The sequence below is a fragment of the Poeciliopsis prolifica genome, unplaced genomic scaffold (genome assembly GCF_027474105.1).
Source record: "Poeciliopsis prolifica strain line A6 unplaced genomic scaffold, Auburn_PproV2 SCAFFOLD021, whole genome shotgun sequence".
Taxonomy (NCBI): domain Eukaryota; kingdom Metazoa; phylum Chordata; class Actinopteri; order Cyprinodontiformes; family Poeciliidae; genus Poeciliopsis; species Poeciliopsis prolifica.
Genome location: NW_026562396.1, coordinates 1,241,862 through 1,264,640, shown reverse-complemented (window position 1 = coordinate 1,264,640; position 22,779 = coordinate 1,241,862). Strand labels below are relative to the sequence as shown.

Below are 22,779 nucleotides of genomic sequence, written 5' to 3'. Positions count from 1 at the left end.
ATTTCAGTCCAACACAAGTTCCTAAGAAAAAGTGAATGGGACTTGAATTGAGTGTGACTTATTTGAGTTTATTTGAACACAACCTACAAGATGACTTAATGCAGCATTTTGTGACGTAAGTATTTGAAGTTGTGCCTACTGAATGCAGAATGTCTGTCCATCTTCTTGCAGCGTACTGATGACAAACTAAAAAGGCATGAAATACTTGTGTTTTTTATGTTTCTTTTTTTTTTTTTTTACATATGTAATTTTATAAGATGAGTCTTTAATATTTTGCTTTTGTGTTCAACAACCCTCCATTCCAGCATTTGTTATTCTTTAAGGGAGGCAGATCTACAGACAGCAACATGGAACATTCAGAAATATCTTACCTGTAGGTAAAGAGTTCAAGTGGGTTTTCTATAAATTTTGCCTAAATTCAGATTTTACTAGTGTCTTTAAAATAAAGTGTTTATTTCTCATAAAGCTGGCTTTATTTACTCCTGTGTGCCTGTGTATTCATACATTACTTTATCTGTTTAGACCAAGAATAAATATTGCCTGGAAAGTTGTACGGCTTTTAAATATTTCTTGGAATATTTGGCAACACGTTTTTGTAATCAATTTACAATCCCGCCTCATAAAATAAAACATTTTAAATGATTCCACCTTCCTTTCCCCGTACAAATGAGTCTTTGATAAACAACCCAATAAAATGAAGAAAAAAAGAAAAAGAAAATAATTCCTTCACTATAATTGTGAGTTATCTTCAGTGAAGTTTGTGGGTGAACTGAATGAGATTAACAGAACCTGCAATTAAAATGTAATAGCTCACTTACGACAGCTGAGAGAGAAGGGCTCTTATATCAGCCTTTATATTTTAATTGTTTTCAAAAACCTTTCACTTATTTATTGTTTGAAAGCAAAAAATCACACAACCCTTTCATAACATTACACAGTATTTGGGATGACTTCATGTTTGCTAACAACAAGGGTAGAACAACTTATATTCTACCCTTTTAGAACTTGCTTTAGCAACACGTTTGCTTCTTTGTACAAAGCTTCATTTACCCACATAGAAATTGATGTCCATTTTGCTGCAGAATTATGCATTTATGGAAATGCAAACTTTTTAGTAAATGAAACTTTGTCGGAGAGCGTAGCTTGTATTTATGAATAGCCCTATATTATCTTTACTGCCTCTTGCAGATGTGAATAGCCATCAGTTCCCTAAATTCAAACACAAATCTACTACAGTACATTTGTATAAATAAACATGTACAAACAGTACATCCTAAAAGTATACATTATTTACACAATCTGCGTTTGAAGAACAGCCCGATTGAGAACGCGTTCTTTCAAACTTTGCAAATATTGTGAGAATAATAATAAATCAGCAACATTCTTGAAGTTGTAGAGAAATCCTTCAAATCTGGAAGGTGATTCAGCAACAGAGTTTTTCAAACTTTAGTTTTACTGTCAGAACAAGCCTTATGAGGATTCCCTGCTCGTATTAACTCTCCACCAGCTCCTGATGAAGGGATGAAAAGCAGCAGCTTTTTAAAGAGCTCTTAAAAAAATAAAAAAACACACACACAAATCAGAAACAAATCATACTAACTGCGGATCAACGTCATCCTCTCTATGTTTGCGAGGAGGAGGTTGTGGTTCATCCTCTTCTGTGTCTTGCTTGTCCCTCTCTGCCTCCACCCAGCTCTGTGGCAGGATGATCTTCTTTGGCCCAAAAGGCGGTGGGCCCAGCAAGGCTTCGATATCGTCATAGTTCACCACCTCACGCTCTAACAGAGCGTTGGCCAACTATAAATACAGAGAAGGGCGGATTAGAAAATGGATGCTAAATATTTGGATTCTTGCAATGACAATATCAGAAAATATGGAGCAACAAACCAGGATCAGTTTGTCTTTGTTGTCCAGCAGCAGTTTCTCTGTCTGTCTGTAAGCACGAGCTATCAGCATCTTAGCCTCCTGTAAGAGCAGATGTAAACAATCATCAACAGCAAGCACTTAATGATGACAAATATTCCATATTTATGGTGCATTAAATCAAGAACCCACATGATCCATCTGTTGCTGCAGGCCCTGGCTGAATGGACGGCGCCCGATGGCACCTTGCTCCTCTGTCTCAGGGAACGACACCTGCCCCACACTGTCGCACATACCGAACTGCTTCACCATAGAGTAAGCCACACGTGTCACCTTCCTCAAGTCATCCTGAGCTCCTGGAGAGACACAAGGTGGAGGATTCACACTCTGTTCTGAGGTCACAATGGAAAATCCAGCAATGGGTGTGATAGCTACACAAAGCCTAGTCCCAGGGTGTCGCAGTATGCATACACTGGTGGTGCCTTTAAAGGCAGCTTGCAAATTAAGTTACCAGATCTTAACAACTAATTAGTCAGTTATAACAGCTGAGAGTGCAGGGGACAGAGGGTACTGATACAGGAAGTACGGGGGACATGCACACCGCATCAGTTACGCCCAAGGCTGTATACATGGTAAAAGCAAATCGTAGAGAATATCTCAAAATGCTTTTTACAAAAAAAAAAAAGCAAATGTTGCCTTTTAGCGTCACACATGCTTTTATCCTGTAGGTTCACTTTCAAGACGCAAGGTGAAACAGGAAGTTAAATTAGAAGGGAGCAGGGATTGGCTAAAATTCTTCCAAATTGCAGTGATCAGTCATAAAATTAGGAAATACAGAAAATGTTAAGACGATTGGTCAGATCAATCAATCCATCATTGAAATGTTATTTGTACAGCCCATTTCAGCAGAAGGGTATTTCAAAGTGCTTTACATCATCAAAAACACAAAATCATACAACATAGACTCAACAATTAAAATATGACATTAAGTCAAATGCCATCATTAAATTCGTAATTGATTACAAATTTACAACTCTAAACAGATGGGATTTTAGTCGAGATTTAAAGGTGTTTCAGCTGTTTTACAGTTTTCTGGAAGTTTATGCCAGATTTGTGGTGCATAGAAGCTGAAAGCTGCTTCTCCTCATTTGGTTCTGGTTCTGGGGATGCAGAGCAGACCAGAGCCAGAAGACCTGAGGTGCGAAGCCATTCAGTGATTTAGAAATCACTGAATGGATGAGTTTCTCTAGATCTCGCTGAGACATTAGTCCTCTAATCCTGGAGATGTTCTTCAAGTGATAGAAGGCTGACTTTGTGACTGCCTTAATGTGGCTCTGAAGGTTCAGGTCAGAGTCCATCACTACTCCCAGGTTTTGGGCCTGACCGCTAAGTTTTAGTTGTAATAACTGAAGCTGCGCATTAACTCTGGATCACTTCTCTTTAGGACCAAAGATACTAACTTCAGTTTTGTTTCTATTCAGCTGGAGAAAAGATTTGCAGAAAAGTTTAGATGACTGGTGAAAATTGCAAATCTGAGCAAAATTTGCGATTTCTGAGTGAATTTGCATTAATATCAGTGATTGCAACACTACAACTACACTTACAACACTCCTGGACTGAAAACCAGGAAAAGCATGTGGTATTGTGATTTTAAGGTTACGTTAAAGAATAACATCCATACCTGTGGTAATCTTGTTAAAAATGATTGCCTCGGCCGTTCTTCCTCCCAGAGCCATGCACATACGCTGGAACAGCTGGTCCTTGGTGAACAAGTACTGGTCGCGGGGTAAGATCTGAGCGAAACCCAGGGCGGCATTCGTTCGTGGAGCAATGGAGACCTCAGGAACAAAGCACAGAAACACGCCATCACAATTTGTACATCCTCATTAACCTCAACTCTCACAGAGTCTTGCTTATGATTTTGCCTTTCTTACAGCTCTCAATAAAAAAACAGAAAAGAATATCATATATGAAATCCCACTATTTGTGTTTCCTTGAGTAAGGGTGTAAGAAACTAATGACTGCTAATCAAGCCTCAACAAACTTATGTTTAAGCTTCATTTATTGCTGTAACACCTGCTGAAGATGGAGTTGTTTTTCTGCCTTGGGAAGGTGGCAGAGACCTTGTGTCTACTTTAGGTTTTGTTACATTTTAAATTATAAAATGTTTCAGTTGTTTCTGTTCCTTCTCTTGAAAAATGCCTGAAATAAATGTTTTACAACCAACGGAAGGAAGACATTTCTGAAAAGGAAAGGCTATGTCTCAATCCATTTAGATATAAATCCACTGTTTATGATAGCTACAAGAAGCAGCGCACTACCTTCATCACTGCCTCAGTGTGCTCCAGCAGCCATCCTACTAAGGCGTGTCCAGACTCGTGGAAGGCGACCACCCTCTGCTCTTCTTTAGATAGAATCTTGCTTTTCTTTACGCTCCCTGGACAAACACATGCATGTCAGTCTTACTGTGGTCAGACTAGCACATAATGAGGGGTGAAAGGCATTTTCACAAAACGTTTGTATAACTGTACCTGCTATCACTCTTTCCACAGCATACTCAAAGTTAAAAGTATCGATGGACTTGAACCCCTCTCTGGCAGCGTGCAGTGCAGCTTCGTTGCAGATGTTTGCAATGTCTGCACCTGCATCAGGAAAGTACGGCCTTGTGATCACAGAGAGGACATTAATGCTGCTTACATCTTTCCTAACTTTTTTTACTACTTCCAATACAAACATGAGCATGAACTTTTACTGGCCTGAAAAATAAACAAGTGTGATGCTAAAAAAACACAACTATAAACTTTGTCATGTATAAACTCAAAAAACTGCTACATGTAAGTGACAAATGTGTGTAGACTTTTAATAGAAAGTATTTTAAAGGTAAAACGGCAAAACCCTTCAGTTGGATTTTACAATGGAAGCAGAAAAAAACAAAAAAAAGGTATAATATGCATGCACCACTGAAGCCTGGGGTGAGCTCAGCCAGCCGCAGAGAGTAGAAATGAGCTGGTTGGGTCAACTTCAAGATCTTTAGATGTTGTTCAAAGATCTCCTTTCTTTCCTGAAATATAAAAATCAACATAAGGCCAGATTTCACCAGCTAAACCACCTACCAAAGCTTAATGACCTGCTAGTAGGAAGAAACTCTTCTGAAAGTTATGTTTATGAGAAAAACCTGAAGAAAACTAAAAGCTGCTGGAAAATAGCCACTTTAAAAATGTGATGCTGAAAGCCTTGATTTATTCTTGAGAAGACAAGGGCAAATTGTGAACCAATTACATACACCAGATCACCAGTGTTGCTTTAAATTACCTGCAGTGTAGGTAGATCTATGAAGATATGCCTGTCCAGCCGGCCTGGCCTCATAAGAGCATTGTCCAAAATGTCTGCTCTGTTAGTGGAGGCCAGAATGATGACATGGTCTGTTGTTCCCATTCCTGCCAAGAAAATAATTTCAAACATGTCATTAAGTCATTCCACATGTGTAATGTGTAATACATAAAACATTACTTCACCCACCGTCCATCTCCACCAAGAGCTGGTTCAGAGTCTGCTCCTCCTCCGTGTTGGAGAAACCTGACATGTTGGTGGAGCGTTTCTTCCCCACAGCGTCAATCTCATCTATGTAGACGATGCAAGGCGCCCGAGCACGGGCCTCTTTAAACAGGCTCCTGACCCTGGCAGCGCCGAGTCCTACACACAATCACGGTGCAAGTCACAATTGATTATCAAGCTGTTGTTGCAATTATTTTGTTAAGGGCATTCTCTTGAAAAGTAGTTTATGAGTCATCTTTAATACATCTCTTTAAAGACTACAGTTTTAAAAGCAATAATTTTCTCCTTAAAAACATTTGAAAAGTATGTCATGGGATACAACAAAGTAGCAAAACATACAATGGACTTAAAAAAAATCAATAGATTTTCTTATACAAGCACACAACCCAGCAAAAATGTCCAAAGTTGTAATCAATATTTATAAAAATAACATATTTCTTTAAATCCCAGTAATTTGTCGAGAAAAACTTTTTTTTTGTTGATCTTCTGGTTATTTCTTCAATAATTGGTGCTTACCTCCAATGACCTCCACAAACTCAGAGCCAGCCATAGCCAGAAAGGGCACCTGGGCCTCTGTTGCTACAGCTTTGGCCAGCAGGGTCTTGCCGCATCCTGGGGGCCCGAGCAGCAACGCTCCCTTAGGAACCTTGGCTCCTAGCTGCAAGTACCTTTCTGGACTCTGACAACAATAGATTGAATATAATATTAGACTTCTCCACCTCTATTTAAACACTCAAAATGTGATTTTTAAAGTTGAAATCAATGCAAAAGTGTGGTCGAAGTGTGGCTTTTTACCTTGAGGTAGTCAACAAATTCCTTTACTTCCGTCTTAGCCTCATGCATGCCGGCTACATCTTTGAAACTCACTCCTTTCCCAGATTTACCATCAACAATGGTGAACTTGGCCATCCTCAGCTGATTCTGTTGAGTTTTTTTGTAAAGCAGAATTAGCACATTAGGCTCTCAAATCACAATGGTAGAATAAGCAGCTATTGTTCTTTACAAAACTCACAAAAGCACTGAAGCCGCCTTCTCTGCTGCCCATGCCTGCAAGTCGTAAGATATACCAGAGAATAGCCACCCCTATAGCAGCCATTCCCAGAGCATAGAGTGTTCTGTAAAAATGACAATGAATGTCAAAACTAGTGTTAATATAATTATTAGGGTGTGAGCACATAATGTGTCTGTTTTCATAAAAATACATATCCTTACTTTCCAAAGAATCCAGTGCGTTTGTATGTCACTGGTATCCTGTCTTTATTGTCGATATTTAGTTCCTCCTCTGCTGCTCGCAGCTTCTCCTCAAACTTATCAATGTTTGCAACCTGCATTCTGTACATGAGTGCCAGCCTCTGCAAAGCAAGAAGTATGGAAATAAATGAGATGTTAGCCTGAACATCTTACCTGCTGCTCAGATTCAAATGCCAACCATGACTAAAGCCTAAACAACCTACAGGTCTCCCGAAGATGACAGCCCCAGGATGAAGGTAGATTTCTACAACGTCACTCTCAGGAACGACCAGCACGTGGGACACCTCACCCTTGCCCAACATCTCATTGACAAAGTCATTCCAGGAGATGTTGCTGCCACTGGTATTAATAGAGTTAAGCAGGATCATTATGGCTGCAACAATGAAGAGCACCCGCAGGCGCTCGCGGTACATCTGATCCTCCTCCTCACGCCGTTTCTTCTCCTCTGAAACATAAAGCAGACCGTAAAAGGCATGTGAAGAACAATGTATAAAAGAAAAATGTGTTGCAGCTAAATCTGTTCATCACATACCTTCATCTTCCTGAGGAGTTTTTCCCTTCGGCCCAGAACTTTCATTTTTCTGTTTTTTGGCTTGAGAAGTACTGAAAAAGTTAGTTGACCCTAAAAGTAACAACATTTTTAACACAAAGTGTCAGCATTTAAAGACAGGCACAGGATAAAACATAGGCTTAAAAAAGGTAAGTAAACTCACTGTGTACCTAATATATTTAATAAACCAACTGGATTCCTTAATAGGTTGCTTCTGATTAACTCTCTGCTGAGTCCAACCATGTCAGGACTCAAAGGTTTGTGGAGAAGACTCTGAAATAGACAACCAGAGGAAACAAAAGTTTCAATCTGAGAAGGAAAATTACAGAAAAAAAACAAACAAAAAAAAACAAATATTACAAGACTGAGTGTTCCTGAAACCATGAGCACGTGCATGCACAGACACACAAAACTCGGAAAAGCATTCACAGGGTAAGTACAACCCCACCGGACTGAGCACAGAGTAAAACACCAGTGGGGTCTAAATGACATCATCTCTTAGGACCGGGTGATAACATTACACTGTATTGATAGATTTAGCACATTTACATAATGGCTGAAGAACTTTCATTGACTAATGTGTGTTGCCACCGATAAAACAAAAAAATATATACAAAATAAAGATTCTAAATTTAGGGAGAATAACAAACTTTTAAACTAAGAATTACCTTTGTTATGTTGACATTTATCTGTGTATTATATTGCTTGTTTACTCTGTTCTTTATGTTCTCTCTCTTTTTCATACCTTTCATGAACCTGCTATGAAAAGAAGTTCTCCTAAGAGCTTTTTGTTTGTTTTTTTTTTACTTAGAGCTGTGCAATCTCTAATCTCTAATACAGCCTTCAGCATCTATGCACCAAAAATTTGGAACAAACTTCCAGAAAACTGTAAAACAGCGGAAACCCTTACTTCTTTTAAATCACAATTAAAAACACACCTGTTTAGAATTGTTTTTTAAATGTAATATGTAACAATGTATTGTCTATTATATGTTGCATGACTTTGTGTTCTTGTGTTTATGATGTAAAGCACTTTGAAATGCCTTGCTTAAATGTGCTATACAAATAAAATTTGATTGATCTGATTGATTGATTAATCATTCATGTAAAAATAATGAAAATGACTGACCACTTCTAAATTAATACAACACGTAGCTGAAAATGATAGAGTTTAATTGGTTAACGGGGCGCTAACGGGAATAATATCAACAGTGTGACAGGTCTAATAAATTTTTTATAACTATAAACAGAATTTTGGGTGTGGAAACGCTGCATGAATCTGAATCCAGGGGTGTAAATAAATACAGGAGGAACACTCTGAGAGCCCAATGAGAGATGTTTTAGGGATACAATGCAGATTAAAGTCTCTGTAGCAACGTCAAACTGGACCATCTTTACAGCATTGATAATTTCCATGTCCAAACACAAACAGGAGCCAAGTTGTAGAGTTTTATTTTGAAAGGCGCTCATGTCATTCACGCTCTCTCTTACCTGGATGAGTTTCTTCTGAGGCTGACCCGTCAGAGTCCGCTCTGATCTTGGAAAATGCTGCGCCTTCCTGACTTTAGCACACCTGGACAGTGCATTACCAGCGCCTTCGTTGGATATGACTTTGTTTGTTAAAGCTTGATAGTTTCGCCTTGATAACGTCCAGATCACACATCTGCTGTATTTTCTGCAGATTCCAGCACTTTTCAGCAATAAAAGAGACGTCATGGTGCCTACTATCGGTGAACATGAGTACTAACTTAACAGAAAATGAGTCATAGCTGAAGTTTTCCAAAAGATCGATTTTAGGAGGAGCTGTTTTTACACAACTCTCACTCTGTAGCTAGCATGATGCTACGTTATCCAACTAACCGTAACAACCCTTCTTCTTTGCAGCGTAGGGAAGGTTGCCAAGCAGCTCCCCGAGCAACACTGCCACCTGTGGGACGAAAGCAATCACAGCGACTGGTCGGGCATGACGTGATTTCACGTCATGCCCGACGTTGTGATTTATTCTATAAAATAATAATAAAAAAAATAACAATATAAGCAGTAAGTGTAAAACATGTCAGTGATCTTATCTCATGCCAAACTCACCTAACGCAATGGAGAACTCTACAAATGTAGATATTCAATCGTTACTGTATGCATTTAGAGCTGTGGCTATTTTTTATGGCTTCTTGGCCTGGTAAAAACCAGCACTTTCTGCAAAGACAGTTCTGATAAGATGCCCTTAGCTAATTTGATTAGGTGTGGGTATCTGTACTGTGATAAAAATACTTAGGTGTTCCACAGCTTTAAAAATAAATATAGGGAAAATGTAAAACCAATAAAACTATTAAAAGTAGTGATAGTATATAGGCAGACGATAAGGTACTGAAAGTATTCTAAATTTGCCTGTTTAAAATTGTGCTATAAATTGGTGATATTTGTTAATTATGACTTATTTAGATTAGTGGTCACCACAAAATTCACATCCAATAATAATAATAATGAAACAAAATTGGTGCGATTTTTGATTGAATGTTTGGATTTAAAAAAAATCTAAAAAAAAAGGAATTATTATACTATGTGCTCCCCAATAAATAAATACATGTAGACCCATTTTTTTGTATTTTGTAATAAAAAAAATATCCTTGGAAAAACTTCCTACCGTCCAGCAGAGAGCACCCTTGTTTAAGGCGAAAGGATGACTCTCTCACGTAAGCTCAAATTCATTTGTAAACATAAATAGCACGCTATACTCAAACTTGGAGGATATACGTCGGTTTATTTCCACATAAGATTTATTTTAAATACTTATAGAAAACATATTATGGAGGATTACTTCCTTCTTTAAATATAAGTTAAATTGCCCAGCAGAGTTTTCTATTGGATGACAAAACACGTAAACCGCTGTCTGTCATGTCCCCGCCTTCGGTTTTTGTAAATAAATTACGCATTGTTTTCTATATAAGACGTGTACGGGTCAGTTTGAGTGGCATGTGTAATGTGTAATAGGTTTCTCTGTAAGCCAATGAGAATTCTCGTATTATGGCTTCGCTTTTTATTTTGACCAGGGTGCGTCTGTTTTCTACACCCTGTCCTTCCGCTTCAAGCTAAATGACACATCTCAAATCTTAGCTTTGGACCAGTACCCTCGTAGAACCGCTGTTCTGATTTATGTTTTGAACACGACACTCGATGACCGCCAAACTTTGATACTTATCAAGTGTTACGTTTTAGGCAAGCTGTTATACATCTAACAATGCACTTTGCGTTTTATTCTCCTTTTATAGTACAGCACATAACTTATTGTGGAATGCTGAACAATATTCAAAATGTGTTTCTGTATGCACAACAATGTTGACATTTATTTCAGAAAAATAAGATACACCTATTGCGGTTGCTCCTAATATAGGAAACAAGCCTATCCGATGCTTGAACTCCATTTCCTTTTCTCAGTCCTCCAACTACATAATGGAGTGTGGTGTTTTGCGTTTGCAACTGCGAAGTGTATTCAGCCACGTTGGAACCTTCTTCTACCCGTCTTTTAACGGAGGTTTGTTTCCTTCGCAGATCCAAAATGGAGTCTGTTTCCTCTTGCAGTAGGAGTATCCGCCTTTAGTGCCGGAGCCAATGAGAAAGCTTCTTTCATCCCGGATGCGTTTCCGTCTCAAGCGTCTACACACTGAAGTCAAAGGCCGCCTGAAAACCGCTCGAATGGCTTGGCGGAGAGGATTAAAGCGAAACAAAAATACGCTCTTTTGATGCTTTACGTTTACCCAAGCAATCCTGCAGTTCTACAAATGGACCTCTAAAGGCTCTTAAGTCGTGTTGAAGATGAAGTAGCTGCGCCGTGAAGAAGTTTTCCTGGATATTTTAGTCTTCGTTTCTTTGGACGTCTGTTGGTCTCTACACGGTTTTAACAAGCTAGCGCTAGCAGCAGTGACTGGTGAGCTGGGTTTAGCTGCATTGGTCTTCTCCAGCTTATGCGGATGTCTCCGGAATTTATATTAAACCGACGGCGACAAATGGGACCATCCAGCAACTGTCGAAAGCACTGCGGCATAGACTAAATGTTAAACTTTCAGATGACTATTTAAACTCGAATTCAGACGGAGGTAAGAGCCCTGTTACTAACCCTCGCAATGCTAACATGTTAACAACAACAAACTGACTCCTGCGGCTCCCATGGTTTCACTCTGGTTGTAGTATGTTCGTTGCGACAAAGGTCAACTTACAGTATCTTTTTTTTACTCATAGCTTTTAATAAGCATTTGCAACATTTAATGGCAAATTCGCTGTCTCACTCTTATGTAATCATAGCTTCGAATGCTTGTTTTTATATAGTTGTTTTTTTTATTATTTAAGTGGGAGACTGAGTTTGTTGTGGAAGGGCTGAGAATTTGAAAAAAGCAGTGATTCACAAGGGTTAAGCCTAAACAACTTCATTATTTTATGGTAAGTTTAGTTTCAAGGTTTATTTTATTTTTTGAGTGAATCATCACCAGTGTGTGAAGAGATTAGCATTGATAGTGGTGTTGATTTTCGCAATAAATCGACACATATTTTACATGGCTTGTCCTGAACAGAATCACTGCGGTATATTGTTCGTTCACATTAAGTTTTAGGGTTCTGTTATGCTCCCATTACAGGGATACTTCCCCTTTTCCCAGACAATAATTAAGATTACAGATCTCCAGGGAATGCACTTAATAACATCCAAATGTGGACCCATTTTAAACGGCTCACTGGCGGTGCTCATTTGGCAGTTGATCTAACACACTACCAGTCTGTCTGCTTTTCCATTAGCTCTGCACAGTGTCGTGGATTTGAAGTATGAAGCGCCAAGTGCTGGCCATTTGCTCGACTGTTCCAGAACTGAAGCAAAATGGATGTTAAGGGAGCAATGAGTTGATTTCTGGTTTAAAAAAAAAAAAGTCATACAGCATTGTAGGGCTGTTAAATTGAAGGTTTTGAAGTATTTGTGTGCCACTAGAAATTATCCATCACTAACAGGTGTATAGGTGTATTTATTTACAACCTTAGCAGTGGACTGTAACATGCGTAATCTAATCAAATAGAGTAGTGCAAATGGGTGTTTTGTCTAGAAGGTGAAATAACAGGATTACTTTAAAAGAATTGGAATATAGAGGTGAAGCCTGTTGGTTTGGTGCAGTAGCAGTGATGAGGAAAACACTGCAGTGCTGCTGGTGGTGTTTTTCACTAAGACACTGAGTGTGTTGTAGCTTTGAGAAGCTTCGGGTCTACTACACTGCAGATGCATTGATGCATATCGCTGTTTCAGATGAACTTGGCCTCTATTTTTTTATATTTTTCAATCCCTACTCTTATCACAGTGCAGTTGTTATATGTGGAATCAAAGTGACTTTATCTCTTAATAGTTGCTGCTTCAGTCAGATTTCTATTGCCATGTATGGAGGGATTTTTGTGCAACTTTTCTGTCTCATAAAAATAGTGCAGTCAATATTTATGTCAACAGCACTTTCAGTTTTGTTGTCTGGTATGTTCTAAGGATATCATTTTTATAGGAGCTGATAATTACAGAGACACTGAACTCCCCCAAATCTGCTTGTCATCCGGTTCCCATTAGTGCTGCTGAGACTTTTCTCCTGTTCCCATAAGTGATACCAGAGAATCATGGTATACCCTCTGTCTGCAACAGGAAATGGAGCTCTGCTGGGGTTAGAAAGGTCATTAGCTCAAGAGAGAAAGACAAGCTGCATTTCTGTAATGCTGCTCTGCTTTTATCCAGCTCCACATTTATAAAAGTCCCCAAACTGCCTCTCCCTGCTTGTGGGACTAACCTGTTTTGCAATTAGGGTTGTGAAGTATTACGAAGACATGTGACTGATATCGTTGAACATTTCGGCGACATTGTGCTTGTCACTGTTAAAATTGTATGCTTTTATAAAATTTTTGGGGTGAATTAATGGGGAGACGATTCTGATTTCAAGTTGTTTATAATTTATGTGGGATAAAAATCAATAGTTTTTATAAATTGCTGCCCACTTTTTCAGTGTCTTAGTAGTTACATCTTAGACCCCTCTCTGGCTTCAAAAGGTGTGGTTCTTCATGACATATTTGACAAGGTGTCAGATTCCTCAGAAATATTGGTCCATATTGATTCTACCGCAGTTACTGTAGAATTGTCAGCTGCAAATCCATGGCGTACATCTCCTGTTCCACTGCATCCCAAACGGTCCGTCTTTAAATTCAGTGGTCACTGGAATAGAGTTGACTCATTGTCACGATGAAGTAAACAGTTTTGAGATGATTTGAGCTCTGTGATCTGGTGCTTTATCCTCCTGGAAGTATCAATGAGAAGATGAGTACACTGTGACTGTAAAGAGATGAACATGGTCAGGATTAAATACCAAGTTAGGTTGTGGCATTTTAACAGAGTTCACTTGGTTCTTTGGATGCCAATGTTCGCCAAGAAAAGACTCCCAGTATGATTACATAATCATCACCACCTGCCTGAACAATTGAGACAAGGGATGGGTGCACAGAACATTTTCATGACACAACATAGAATTTAGTAAATTTATTGAATATTTAAAAAATCTGCTGACAGTAACAAAGCAAAACACACAAAATGTACACTCAGTTGAAAAACTGGAATGTATGTATCTATTAAATGTTTTCATAATTTCTTTAATATTAAAACGTAGTTAAGCTAAGTTAAACTAAATAATTAGAACAGTGATCATGTGATGCCTATATTTTGCGCTTCCACCATGTTGCACTTAAAATACCCACAATTTCTCGCTGATGTTTCCCCACATCAACTTTCAGTTCAGTTTGGATTCCTCAATATCAATAGATACTAATCCCTAGCAATGCATTGATCCAAACACCTTAAAGACTTTATCAGGATGGCATTCAACAGCAAGCTTACATTCACTCAAAAACAATGGCCATGTTTGCTGTTGCTTTGTGCTTCTGTGACAACAAAAATATTTCAAGGAGACTTGGGATGAACTGATGCTATGTTTACAGGCAGACCTGCACAATACACATGTAATCTTTTAATGATGATTCTATGAAAAGTATATGGAAAGGATACATTATTTGCTCCAGCCTTGTGTTGGTCTACAGAATGTGTGATCTTTGTTGCCCCATTTGAGCCACCGCATGCAAATAGTTGTTTGTCGTGACTGACTCCAGCAGGCAGTGTGTTAGCCTTCCTAATAAAACTTACTTTATTAGGAAGAACATCATAACACAATATATATTCAAGACTGATGTAGGAGAACATGACAAAAAAAATAAATAAATTAGCTTCTTGAATTATTCTTGAATAAGTATTCCTACAATCAATTTCAAAATAAATATACTAGACTCTAGTTGGAGGGATAGATGGAAAGAGATATTTTCTATCTTATCATTTTCAACAATGCTAATGAAGTATTGATTTCTTGAAGCATGAGGGTCTCTATTTTCTGATTCTTCAGGTTTGAGGTAATTGTAACAAATTCTACAAATTTCCAAAGTTTTATCCAACAAGAGTGGGTGGTAGTTATTGAAGTGGTTTGCAAACTATCTACACCTAATTGTTACACATTCACAAAAATGAATTAAACTCTTTTCAACTCTAAGCTGAAACTGACTGAACCAAATCCACTGGCAGGGAATTTCCTAAACAGAAATGTTGTTCTGCTTTGCTCTCTATGTTGCTAATAAACTGAAGTTATCATTTCTGCTTGATTAATGACTGGTTAGTTTTTAAAACTGGAGCTGCGCAATATTAGAAAATCTTACAGTAGTGGCAATAATAATTGCAGAAACTGAGATGACGAGATCAGTTGGAATATGTTCCTCATTTTCTCATTTGTGCCTCCTTCATTTCAACATTTATGGGTGATGTTTGTGTCAGGTGTGAGCATCTGCTGTCATGAGACTGTGTCCAACAATATATTTTAGGAGATCTATTTCAGTTACCTTTATTTGGACTTAATATTATGATTTTTATTTTGTTTAATAAGTTGACATATATATAATGTGCAATTCTATAGCAGCATTTGCACGTTAGTCTCTGAAAAACATACAGGGGGAAAAAAAAATCCTGCCTCGTACCATCTTGAAATACATATTATGTAATACACTTATTGGAGATACACACATACTACATTCAGAAATGTTATTGTTGAAAAATAGGACATTTCAGGCAGGAGGATATTTGGGTAGTTGCTCCTGTTTTGAAGAGGAATAAATGCTCTAGTTTCTAGTCCAGTACTCACTCTGACTGCTTTCTGTCTGTGCACCCCTCCCCCTCACGTACTTAGAGTGTGGCCCTTTTAGGTAAACAAGCATGGCTACTCCTATTTCTTGCTTTGCTCTGTCTGCCTCTGCATTAATGTGTCTAGGTTTCTCTTGTCCTTCATGTTCAAGTTGTGTAAATCTTTTATAGCTGCTGTTCCAGCAGCAAAATCTCAGTGGATGCTCAAATGGCATTTGATGCCTTTTGAAATTCAGCCTAGTCCATTGCCCTCTTCTCTATCCTCGAAGAGAAATGGAACAAAATGGCGGGCCCAATCCCACTGCTTCCCTTGGGGAGTATAGAGCCTCATTCCTGGATTTGGGAGGTCTTAATGGTTGTTGATGTCTTAAACTTGTGTTAGAATCTGCAAGCTTTTCCTCTGTCCCGTTCTTGATAATATTTTCCCTAAGTCTCTTCGACATCAAAGGGAAACATTCTCTACTGTGAAATTCTGCTGCTTCTTGTGAAATGTGCCTTTTACACATTTAGCTTTTGATCTTTCCATCTGAACTTTTAAAAATGATTATGGGATTCTTATTTTTCTATAAAAATAACTTACTATTATCCTTGATTACAATGTGTATGCAAAAAAATCTCATATTAAGCCTCAAGATATATATTTGTTCTCACTCCACCATGAATAGTAACAGGTACTGATCTGCAGGTCTAGTCATTGTCTTTCTAACTTCTGCAATTATTCAGTCAGAAATGTTTGAAATGGTTTAGCTGCTACAAATTGTTTCTTGTCATTTCAAAGAGTTGAAATGGTTAGTGTTTGATATTTCTTTTCTTCAGTCTCTTTCTTTCAGTTTTCTGTTATCAAGTTGAATAGTGGCCTGTCTAAATATTTTAACTGTCTACAAGTATCACCAATGCATGTTGAGTGAAACCATAGCAGGTTTCATAGCTGGCCTGCCTGACTGTATTACAGAGTCTTGGCATTGAATCATGATTATTTCAGACAGAAACAGTTGGGTTTGACTAGATGTACAGCTGAACAAGAGGCTTCCCTGGTGAATGTATTATCCATACATGAAATATGAAATATTGAAGAGGTCAATTGGCCATGTCTTGGAGCTAATGGTATATGCAGACTGTGTTTCCTATCCCTCTGGGCACAACTGACCTGGACCGTTCAGCTTGTTTCTAATGAAAGGACATGTTTAGTTTTTTTTTCCTTTTTTCTTAAATCTAGTTCAGCATTGCTGACGGAGGACCGTGAACTTTTATGAAAGCAAAATTGTTTTCTGCTTCCTAAAATTATTTTTGTTGTTGTTTTTGACCATAGCAGTCTGGAGCCATAAATAAAACATGTTAGCTGTTTTGCATTTGCTTTGCTCTGCTATTAACAAATATGTTAAGAGGCCAAGCTACTATAAGAGTCAGTTTAAAGCTCTTGCATGCAGCCTCATCCACTTCAAGTTGGGAATCAGCAAAGCTTAAATGGCTGTAAGGGCGTTAGGACAAAGTGTGGTGGGGGAGGGTTGGGGTGGCAGGGCCTGGCTGAATCTCAATCACTAAGGCCCTTCAGCAAGGCTAGCCTTTTGATGGGCCAGCTGCAGCCATTCATTCAGCCATTTACATTGAAATGCAACAGCAGAAAGGGGGAGGAGACGGCTGTGCTCAGATTGGCCTATGAGCTTGTGGGGATGGGATGTGAATGGAAAGCAAAAGCATACCTAAATACCAAAGAGAGGGTGTCTGCCTGTCAGGGGGCCTCTGCTGCTGCTCACCAATACAAGCAGCCATACTTTGTTTTCCCCCAGCATGCTGTAGGGCAGTATACTTCACACAAAAGATCTAAGAATCCTTTTTGACCGGTACATGCATTTTCACCTCTCAGCTGTTTTGGGTCTTTACAGCCAGACTGGTGGCTGTAAAGAGGTTGTGATTCATTCCTCTATTTATTTGAATGAGACTCAATGGTTCATGACAAACTTCTTGTTCCTGCGTTGTCTGTGGAATTAAATCTTTCTCTTATCAATTATTTAAATGTGAGGTCAATTTCAAGGTATGGTAGAAATTAATATCTTGCTCAAGTTTTAACTTATCATTTGAGCAAATACAAATAAGCAAGTGAGTAGAGAACATTTTCATTTTGTTGAATAATAACACTGTGTTTGCAACACAAACAGATGCTCAAATACTACATGTGTTAAAAATATATTTCTAAGATAGCTAATAGGGACTGAGCATTTTTTGTTAAGAGAGGTTGATATAGATTATATTGTGTGAGTTGACTCATTTACTCTTATTCATGTCATCTGCACTGATATCTGTTAAAGCCATAGAGCTGCATGAAGGTCACAGCCTGAGCCCAGATGTCTGTTCTTTTTTCCCACATCCTGCTTTATGCTCGCAGTGGGGCATGTGTCATAAAGCAGCAGTGTATGTTGCAAACAGTTGTAAAAATGCTGGTGTGACATGGTAATTAGGTTATAGTCTCAAATCTACTTCCTTGCAATTCTGACTTCACCCCGAGAATTGAATTTTGGGTATTTGATCAAGAGCTTTTGGGCAGCGAGTGGATTATGACAAAAATCTAATTTTAGGCATAAAACTTAAAATTGTTTAAGAACGACAAAAAAAAAATCTAAATTGATTCTGTTAAAATAGCTGTAGTACTCGCTATGTATTCACCATTATTCCATCATGAGTTTTTTCCACTGCAAAGAAAAACTCCAGGGCCAACAGCAAACTGAACACGTTACGTATTCTTAGACCTCCTTTGAGTTATAGCCAGGGTCCTGAGGTCTGGGGTGCTGCAATGTTTAGAAGTACTGCTGGTCCAGTAAACTTGAATCAAATCGCTGAATTATCTCTTCAACATGTAGGAAAGTTCTCCAGACTCCTGATAATGATCTCATTATTTGACTCAGGTGTGTTGAAGCAAAGAGACGTCTAAACGTTGCAGGATGCAGGCCTGGAGTTGCCGACCTCTTCACTATAACATAATCCTGACAACCCCTCAGGCCTTTTTTTAACCCAACACCAACAGCCTAATAATTTGATTATTGCCTGAATGAACTCAGCTTTTAAAGAGGCAATTATCAAAATATAGCTTACATTTACTTTCCTGTTGGATCTTCTTGACCTAATGGAACCAGGTGCTTTTGCTGACTTGGTGGTAGTACCCTGCATTGAGTTTGTTATTTGCTTTTCTCTGAGTTTAAGACTCTTATTTTGACGTAAGAGAGGAAGTAGTATTTGGGCTGCAAAGTAAAACATCCACGTCAGGCATGCTTACAATACTCGGTTACAATGGCTTTGAAGAAGTTTCTGTCCCTTAAAATCGTTTGTGAGGCAGGATTTTGATTTTTCACAGTGCCTCTTAGTAAGTCTGACATTTGTGATAGCTTTATTCAGATGCATGATGCACCATGCTGCGAAGCAAAAATAATTTGGCTAGCAGTTTGTGGTTTGACTGAATTTCCAATTGAGGATCTGTTGAATGTGCAGGACAAATGAGTCTTATTGATGGAGACTCCATCAATTTCCAGTGTCTGCTGCTCGCATCTTGGTTTCAGATATCAGTGCACCTTCATAACTATAGTGAAATTATGTTTTGGAAAACCTTTCTGTCTCAAACCCACAGAGGCAAGTCTCCTCTGAGCTTCTTCTAACTAATTTTAAATCACAGGTAGATACTGCGATATCCTGCATAACTATGAGTGCAAAAATGTGCTGGTCTCACCTTGAAGTGATTTGCAAAAGTGACTTATTTGTCTACTGGAAGGGGAATCACATGTCGTTAGGGTGCTTTTTTTATGTCAATGTTAAGGCAGCTTTAAATCAGGGTAGCATGTCATACCATTGATGAAAATCAATGTCATACCATTAATGAAAACCTTTTCACTGTTGACTTTGTTTTTCTTCTTTTGGGTGCTTTTGCATCTCAGGCACTATTAGGTATGGTCATGAAGACCAGCTCCAATTATTCATTAATGTAGTTGTCTTATGGAATTTGTGCAAACATAATATTCCATCAAACTACTCACAAACTTCCATGTGAGTAGTTTGTCACAAATGTCATATTACATATATTTAATATTGAAATCATGTCTGCATTGACTCTGCTTCAATAAACATCAAGTGTGTACTGACATCTGTAATGTTTGACTGTTGCTTACTGGAGGATACTCATAACATTGTTCTCTTTTCTTTTTCTTTAAGTAAACCCCAGGAACATTTGAAAGCACCTCTTTCAATTTAGACTGCCAGAGGCTTAGTGGTTCACCCAAACCAGTGGTCATCTTGGCCATAATCTGTCAGAAGTCTGTAGTTACATCTCAGCTGTGTTGCAACATTACGAAAAGGAAGGCAAACATCTTTATGCTGATTTTAGGCTTCCTACTACAACACAACACATTTTTCTGTAGCAAACAACCTGAATACCTGAGCGCTATCACACAAAATACAAAACATTATATGATATTACTGAATAAGAATTAATTTCTATAGTGCATTGGTAAAGATAATGGGTTGCTGCTGGTATCATTTAGGCCAATTTCAAACAGGTACTGCCTACAACAATCAAGTTAGAATCTAATGTTTTGGGTGGTGTGTTTGAGTGAGGATGCTTTTTTAAAAAAAAAAATAATTACATTTGTTTAATTTCCTTTATTTAACTGGGTAAACCTCGTTGAGATCTGGATCTCATTTTCAAGAGGGACCTGGGCAGAAGTCTGCAATACACAGCAACCTGTTTTATAGAATAAAAAACAATTAATACCGTATTTTCCGGACTATACGTCACTCCGGAGTATAAGTCGCACCAGCCATACAATGCATAATAAAGAAGAAAAATACATATATAAGTCGCACCGGAGAGTGACTTAAAGTTGAATATTTGAAGGAAATTTATTTGATAAAATCCAATAAATTTCTTAACTCCAAAGTTAGAATAACGCAGGCCGAGAGCACCCTCTTCCGGTTTTGTGTGAAAATAAGGTGATGTGATATAATGATGTGTTAATTTCCACCCATAAGTCGCTCCGGAGTATAAGTCACACCCCCAGCCAAGCTATAAAAAAAACTGCGACTTATAGTCCGGAAAATATGGTATATATACACAAGTGTAAAACAATAGAAAAACTATTTAAAAGCAGCGACACCGTTTCATAGAATCTTGTTGCCTGGTTTTAAGAACTGCTTGAAATAAATTCAATGAAATCATTTCTGATATCTTGAGTTCAGACTGGAGTTGATTCCACGCTGGAGGAGCCAACACACTGAATGCTCGCTTTCCTTTTTCAGTTCGAACACGTGGAACATGCCGAAGAAAAATGTTGTTAGAGCGTAAAGAACGAGAGCTAACAGATCTATGTAAGAGAGAGCTTAACTATGCTGGAGTTAGGCCGAGTAGAGATATATAAATCGGGATCATCAGATGATTGTTTCTCCGTACACTTAAAGGAGGCCATTCAGCTTTTGCATACAACTCACAATGAAACGTCTGCTACCGGTTGTGAACCTTAAAGCACAGTGATACGCAGTATTCAATGATTGAAGACATTTGGTCGAACCATTCATATATAAAACATCTCCATAATCCAGAAGTGGCAGGAATGTCGCTGCTACCAACTTACTTCTAGCTTTGAGAGAGAAACAAGATCCATTTCGATAATAAAACCCAATCTTCATTTTCATTTTTACATAGCGTACTCTGGCTTCTTCCCACAGCCCACTGTGTACCCCACATCTAACCCAATAAAAGCTACCCGACATCCATGTGCTTCAGCCTTGCAGTCATTGCTACTTTGTTTAGCTTGACTCATTTTGCAGTGGTTGAGGATATTTCCAGGTGCACTATAATTTTTGTCTAGACCCCAAAAGTCTAACACTTATATTTTTAACATAAGTTTAAAACATGATCAGAAAAATTAAACAATTTTTTACAAAAGATGGCTATTGAAGATGCAGCATAGCTTATTGAAATGAAAAACGTTTTATCACAGAGACTTAACAATTTTATCTTTCTAGCCTAGCGGAAAACTGATTGTTATTTTTCCTCCATTGTAACCTTACTGCACTTCCTAAATAAAATAGAAAAAATTCCATCTTATGTGTACTTTCTAATTATGCTTTAAATGCCATTATTTATTATTACATAATTACAGCACTGTCTTAAGGGTGTTTGTAAAAGTTGCATTAATAATTTCAGGAGAACAGCACTTTAGTTTGTATCTATTGGCCAGTGTGTATAATGAGAGCCTGCAGGAGGGAGTGGAAAATCACATAATCTCCAGTCAGTGTGCCCAGGGACTTTCCCTCCTCCTGAATATGTGGCAGCTCAGAACTGGTTTTACACGTACATGACAGAATGCTTTATATGAGACGTGTGTGTCTACATTGCGTTGTGTAACGTGACTTGCATAATTTATATATTGCTTTATTTTCAGAAGGGTTCCAATTCAAAAGTGCGAGAAATCTTGTATAGTGAATGTGCGTTGGTTTGGAGACGCCATTACTCTTTCCAGCACTCACTTTTTGCTTGGAAATAGACAGATCTTTGACTGAGTCGCAAAAGTTAACCTGCCACATATCTTTAAAAGTTTTTTTTTTTTTTTAACTAGAACAGTCTTTGCTATAAATATGTTGCCTTGTTTTTGTGCCCATCTGCGTATTTGTACTAGTGTGTGTGTGCGACTCTCTCAGTCAAACTGCCTGCCATGAGTCTTTTTATAGAAACAGCAGCCAGCAGTGTAATCTCTGGTGTGGATATAGGACATCCTTTTATTCCGTCTCATTACTTATGCAAAGCCAGTTCTCACCCGCTGTCACTGCACAGCCTGTTTGGAATTTACAGTTTTCTTCCAAATAGATGAAGAGTTAATGAGTGATGCCAATTTATTTAGTTTTTAAGAAGTGTAAAACATGTGTCCATCTGCTGGCCTTATCATGATGGACTAGGTGAATTTTTGTCTTGAGGTTTATTTTTATTTTTTTAGATTTACAATCTGGAAAAATGGTACAACGTTAAGCTCATTTTGAAATACGAGCTCAGTTTTCTAGGTTATCGCTTAAAACTGAATTTCATTGAAAAACTTTGAGGAGAGGAAATGTATTTATATCTTGCGATATATTAGAAATGTGTCTTCTGGATGAATAATTTAACAAACTCCAGCTACATTTAGAAGTTCTTGATGGAGGGGAAGAAAGATCCTCAGGCAGGATACTAAATGGCACAGTATTTCTGGTTAAAGTGAATTTTGATTCATAAATAGTTGCCATCAGTATGTGACATTATTTCCCTTCAATTCATCCCTCCAGTTTGGAATGTAATTTTTGTTTTAACATTGAGATC

The 22,779-nt window shown here is 38.1% G+C and overlaps 2 protein-coding genes across 3 annotated transcripts in view; one reads left to right on the top strand and one right to left on the bottom strand.

The window, feature by feature from the left end:
• Window positions 1–47: 47 nt before the first annotated feature.
• Window positions 48–9,107, bottom strand: spg7 (SPG7 matrix AAA peptidase subunit, paraplegin). Its single transcript, XM_055045202.1, has 18 exons — window positions 8,711–9,107; window positions 7,390–7,492; window positions 7,202–7,291; window positions 6,873–7,114; window positions 6,631–6,770; window positions 6,431–6,533; window positions 6,214–6,339; window positions 5,935–6,097; window positions 5,383–5,556; window positions 5,176–5,300; window positions 4,822–4,924; window positions 4,395–4,505; window positions 4,185–4,300; window positions 3,545–3,701; window positions 2,056–2,219; window positions 1,888–1,965; window positions 1,601–1,797; window positions 48–1,510 (listed from the first exon to the last, which is right to left on the bottom strand). The coding sequence occupies exons 1-18, from the start codon at window positions 8,933–8,935 to the stop codon at window positions 1,471–1,473; spliced, it is 2,457 nt and encodes an 818-aa protein (XP_054901177.1). The 5' UTR covers window positions 8,936–9,107; the 3' UTR covers window positions 48–1,470.
• A 1,748-nt stretch (window positions 9,108–10,855) lies between these two features.
• Window positions 10,856–22,779, top strand: part of ankrd11 (ankyrin repeat domain 11) — a 115,800-nt gene continuing 103,876 nt past the window's right edge. For both annotated transcript variants that reach the window (XM_055045198.1, XM_055045197.1), the window contains exon 1: window positions 10,856–11,310. The gene's annotated coding sequence lies outside the window, so the exon portion shown is untranslated. The remainder of the gene's footprint in view (window positions 11,311–22,779) is intronic.